The sequence below is a fragment of the Nicotiana tabacum genome, chromosome 13 (assembly GCF_000715075.1).
Source record: "Nicotiana tabacum cultivar K326 chromosome 13, ASM71507v2, whole genome shotgun sequence".
NCBI classification, from domain to species: Eukaryota; Viridiplantae; Streptophyta; class Magnoliopsida; order Solanales; family Solanaceae; genus Nicotiana; species Nicotiana tabacum.
In genome coordinates, this window is record NC_134092.1 from 112,469,849 (window position 1) to 112,475,459 (window position 5,611).

The following is a 5,611-nucleotide window of genomic DNA, read 5'->3' on the forward strand; positions in this document are numbered from 1 at the left end:
ATTAAACACTACATTGAACAAAGAATCTGCGACTAATATTCAACATAATGTTGCTGCTACAACTTTCTAGTTTCCAACACTACAAACATCAACATAATTTTGCTGCTAAGCCATAAAATTTTCAACTAATAGTTCAACACTACAAACAGTTGTCCAATTGTTTGAAAGAGTAGGGATGACATCGATAGAGTCAAACACAACTAATAGTTCAAACACATTAATAACAATACAAAGTAGTACCAATTTCACCTTAATATTAACAAGTCCAAACATAGTACTAATAGTTCAAATTCAAGTTAAAAAGAAAAGAGCAATGTAATGCATGGTTATTCCAATGTAATCTGATGTGTGGCTATAATTTCATAGTTTCGTACATTATGTGTCTTGCATTTTACATACTTTAATGATAAATTACACTTTATTTATGCATAATGGAGTCTATTTTATGTGTAGGTGAATTGGAGATGAAAGTAGAGAAAAAGGGATACTTAAACGTTGAAAGTGTGCTCGAGAACAGTGAAAAGAAGAGACCTAGCGAGGCCAGGCTGGACCAGGCTTTAGCCTGGCGAGGCCAGGCTGGACCAGGCTTTAGCCTGGCGAGGCCAGCCTAAGGCCAAGCTGAACCAGGCTTTAGCCTGGCGAGGCCAGCCAAATTTCAGGCGTTAGGCTGGCGATGCCAGGTCTGAGGCCAAGCCCAATCCGAGTTTTGAAGACTTAATTCGTTCCGGGTTTGACTAGGACTCGGCCCACACATTTAGAGTTTCTAATCAAATATGTTACTACTGACTGCACACTGCAGTACCAGTAATTTCTTTTGATTGGTGAATGCACTACCAGTAAGGTTCTATTTTCATGACAAAATCTTAAAAAATAAATTAAAAAAATCTAGACTTAAGGCAACTGAACAAAATACATATTGATTTTATACTACACCTACTTTCTCTGTGATTTTACAATTAATATTCTCAGAAGTTTTTCATTCTTAAAGCTGATTCTATGATTTTCTAGACAACGAAGTTCCATGTAGACAATGAAGATAAAGCAACTAAAAACTTACACGAAGAATGAAGATGAAGCTGAAGAATGCGGCTGAGAAATGTGAATTGTGAAGCAATTGAAGAGTGAAGAGTCTGAACTCTGAAGAATGCGGCTGAGGCTGAGAAAGAATAAGAAAGAATGAAGCCCTAGCATATCTGCATATGTATATACTTAAGGGTAAAGTAGTAATTTTGTTAATCCTTATTGGGTTGTCGGTTAACCCAATAACAGAATTGCCAAACCGAGGCCCGAACCGATAACCCAATAGTAAAAAAATTCTAAACCGTTACCGAACCGTTAACCCAATAACCCAATAAATAATTAACGGTTCGGGTTATCGGTTTTACCCGATATATGCCCAGCCCTAAATAGAACCCTTAAACTATTTGTTATATGAAATGCATGTGAATGGCGTATAGGCGAGGTGACGAGTGTCTATACATCGTCAAATTAATTGTTTGCATATTTACTTGAAAATTCATAAATTATTTCAAATCATGAATTAATTGTTATAATAATTGTTTCTCTCCTATTCTTTGTCAAATATTAATTCTTGAATTTCTGTAATAATTGCTACATCTTATTTGAATTATGTATATTAATTGCTACTTGACATTTAGCATATTAAACATTATACTGCCTATTATCTCCCTGATTTCCATAATAAATTACTATTTCTCATTGTTTATTTTATAATTAAATCATAATTATTCTATTCTTGTTGTCTTAAAATTTTATATTAATTGTTGCATTTATTGGGGCAATTTCTTCTTTAAGGATAGGTAAATGAATATATTAGAGGATCGGGTTACACGCCACAACAGACTATACAAAAAGTTCATATTGGAGGATTGGGTTGTACGCCACAACAAACTTATTAAAAGTCTATACTGGAGAATCGGGTTGAACGCCATAACAGACTAAATAAAAAGTCCATATTGGAGGATCGGGTTGCAAGCCGCAACACACTTATGAAAAGTCTATATTGGAGGATCGGGTTGCACGCCGCAACAGACTTATAAAAAGTCCATATTGGAGGATCGGGTTGCACGACGCAACAGACTTATTAAAAAGTCTATATTGGGGGATCGGATTGCACGCCGCAATAGACTTATTTAAAAATCAATATATACTTGATTAAAAATAATTATATGAGAGGATTGAAAATGAATATATTGTGGAAGCGGTTTGTTCGCTATAACGGAAATTGGTTGAAATAATAATGGATTATGACTGCTGAGTTGGCTTCAATTATTATAAATAAGCTACCTCATTTATTTCTATTATTTATTGTTATTACTAATATTGCGTACATGTTAATGTAAGTGAACCACCTTAGCCTTGTCACTACTATATCGAGGTTAGGCTCAGCACTTACCAGTACATGGAGTCGGTTGTACTGATACTACACTCTGCACTTCTTGTGCAGATTTCGGAGTTGGTCCCAGCGGCGTACCATAGACTTGCTCGGATTTCAGCTACTCAAAGGAGACTTGAGGTATAACTGCACAGCGTCCGCAGTTCTGAAGTCCCCGTCTACTTTACTTTAGCTGTATGTTTATTTCCAGACAGCTTTATTTTATTCAGACCTTTATTTGTATTATTCTAGAAGCTCGTGCACTTGTGATACTAATTCTGGGATAGTATTTAGACACCGTTGTTTTTATGGATTATTCACTATATTTCAGACCTTACTTCCGCATTTGTTCCTTTGTTATTAATAAATTTAAAAATTGTTTAAAAATAGTTAATATTATTCTAACGTTGGCTTGCCTAACAAGTGAAATGTTAGGCACCATCACGATCCGAAGTTGAGAATTTCGGATCGTGACAACATCACTAGTCCTTATAAATTATTTCAAATCTTTTTCTATTTCGAGGTAGGATTGAGTAGATTTGTTGCAAGGGGTATGATTATAACATACGAAATCTGTTTGGAAATCAAGTTTAAGCCTTAAGTATTCTAGTGGTTTTTAATTAAAGGAAGAAAATCTTCTTGGATACATCATGAAAGTCTGCGTTAACCAACTGCTCTCTACCTTTTAATTCATGTGTCTTATTTTGACTCGCAGTTTAATAAAAAAAGAAAATTTTTATTTTAATATATCATAACATTTGTGTGACTAAATCTTTTAAAGCTTGTGAACTTAAACATATTACGGCATTTGTGTGGCTAAACTTTTTATTAAGAATACAGTAAAATGAAAAGTTTAAAGTTTAATTGATTTCAAATATAAAAGTATGTTATTTTTTCGGAAAATGACTTACGAGGAAATAGTGATATATAAATTGGGAATGTAAAGCCTAGTTTGATTTTTTTTTTTTTTAAGTCTCTCAATTGATCCCTTTAATGATGACGCCGAAATAAAGAAAATTCTTTCAAAAGAAACGGGAATAAAATTTAAATTTTTTGTACACTTGCAAGACTAATGAATCTTTTGAGGACTACACTGTCGTTGGCCTCATGCTAGCTCTAGCTCGCTAAAACTCTTCCAACAAAGGAAAAAAAAAAACAACTAAACTATTAAGTAAAATCCTAAGCTAATTCTAACTGAGTGTGTGATACATCGCAATCAATAATACTCCTATTTTTCTACCTCAATTTGATTGTTAGATGTAACACCTTCACGTTGGAGAGATTCAATCCTTATTATGATTTCTTGAATTCCTGGTGCTGATGAGGTACTATTACTTGCTAACTCAACTGTAGTAGAACTCCCGCCGTTAATAATTTTTTGGCAGGTTTCAATAAGGCAGTTCCTACAAGTAGGGCAAGAAGAGTGGGAATTCAGCCATTTATCGATACAGTTGACGTGGAAGCCATGATTGCACTTTGGCAGAACCTTAATTCTCTCTCCAACTCCAAATTCTGATAAGCAAATTAAACACTCGGAGTCAAGCCCTGGATGTTTCAATTCAGTAGTGTAGGTTATAACCGGGAATGTCTTGAGGGCTTTTTTCTTGATTCCTGTATTAGCTAGCTTTGCTGCTGAAGGATTTCTATAGTTTGAGGATGAGTCTGACGCTAATACCAAGCTGCTGGAGCATTTTAATGCACACTTTATGATAGAATTTAATGCAAGTGAACAAATCAAGGTACATACAAGTACTGACAAGACCATAATAACATTTGCATCAAATGTGTTGACGTGACTGATTTCGGCCGCCGGTGGCGGCGCCATGGTGGCCTTCGGGTAGTTTTGTGGTACTGTAGTTGGTATTAGAAGTAGTCTTCTTGAGTAGTGGAAGTTCTCAGTGAATTCTTGAATGAATAGAGTGGAAGTGGTTGCCATATAGAGCTTTTGGTTGGAAGTGTGTATTTGTGTTTTTCTTTGAATTGTTTCTTCGTTTGTTGTTGTTGAATGAATTGAAGTTTCCCTTGGAGGAGTTCCTTATAAAGGGTAAATTTAAAGGGTGAACAGGTGTAAAGTGTGATCAAAGGATAAATTATTTTATTTTCTTTAAGGAATATTTCAAAGTATCAAGCCATGTTTTAATTTTAATTAATGGAGTAACTATGTTTACAAGCACTACTGCTTTTAAGAGTTTGTTATAAACAAGTGGAGCCGAGCCCGTGTAACTTTTTAGAAGTATATCCGCTCAAAGAGACATTGTTTTAATTACAAGGTTATTAAATTAAAGTAACAATGAACGTTCCAATCAAAACTTAAAAAATTACTAGTAGTATTCAGTTGTTATTATTTACACCTCCGCTGTACATATACACAACTAAATTTTTATTATAGATTTTAATCATTTTTGTTAGAACTTTTAGTTTGGTTATGGAACTTGTCCAAAAGTTGTGGTGGGCATAAACAATTCCATGGTTTATATATATCAAGTTAAGAGCTATTGGGTACCTGGTTGGGAGCTTTGCTTGCCTCCTTTTTTGGTATAATTATTTATTTTTATCAAGAACAATATCATCTTTTGGGATTAATATGTTGCACGTAGCAGTTAATATTGATTGTGCCTGTCATAATTTCATATTGATTGAGATTGTACTGATTATTAATATAGGAAAAGTGGTACCAAATGGTTGAAAAAGTACTACTTGGGTCTTGTAAATATAAATTTGTAATCCATATATTGGCTACGTTTTGATACGTGTGCTTCAGCTTTTCCTCTTTTTTAAAAATAAATAAATTATCTGAGTGTTTTCATATCAATTTTAGATTCCTAGTGCATGACCAAATCTTCAGTTAGGCACTTAAGTTCCATAGTCTATTAAATAGTTCATGTTGTTCGTGATTTTACCTGATCATCATATCAATCCCATTTAGGATTTAAAAAAAATTATTTTTTAGTAAATTTATGGCCACAGATATATGGATGTCCAACGCATTACGAAGTCTTGGGATTATAACCTTATCAAATGAAATAAAACCAAGTGGAAAATAGTTCCTGTTTGCATGATAGTAAAAACTTGAAACCATATCTTCCCCTTCAATATTTGTTACCTTTTTAGCTTTTCCACTAGCTCTTTTTGTAAGTAATCCTGTAGATTCCGTGCACTAAATCATATCTTTGCTTAAGCTTTTTAGTATTTAACTATTCCCCATTTGCTTGGAAT

General features: G+C 33.9%; 1 protein-coding gene across 1 annotated transcript; it reads right to left on the reverse strand.

The window, feature by feature from the left end:
- Positions 1–3,403: 3,403 nt before the first annotated feature.
- On the reverse strand, positions 3,404–4,440 carry LOC107786786 (RING-H2 finger protein ATL78-like). The gene has a single exon (XM_016608292.2). It carries the CDS (start codon positions 4,329–4,331, stop codon positions 3,624–3,626), a length of 708 nt encoding a protein of 235 aa, XP_016463778.1. The 5' UTR covers positions 4,332–4,440; the 3' UTR covers positions 3,404–3,623.
- Between the last annotated feature and the right edge of the window lie 1,171 nt (positions 4,441–5,611).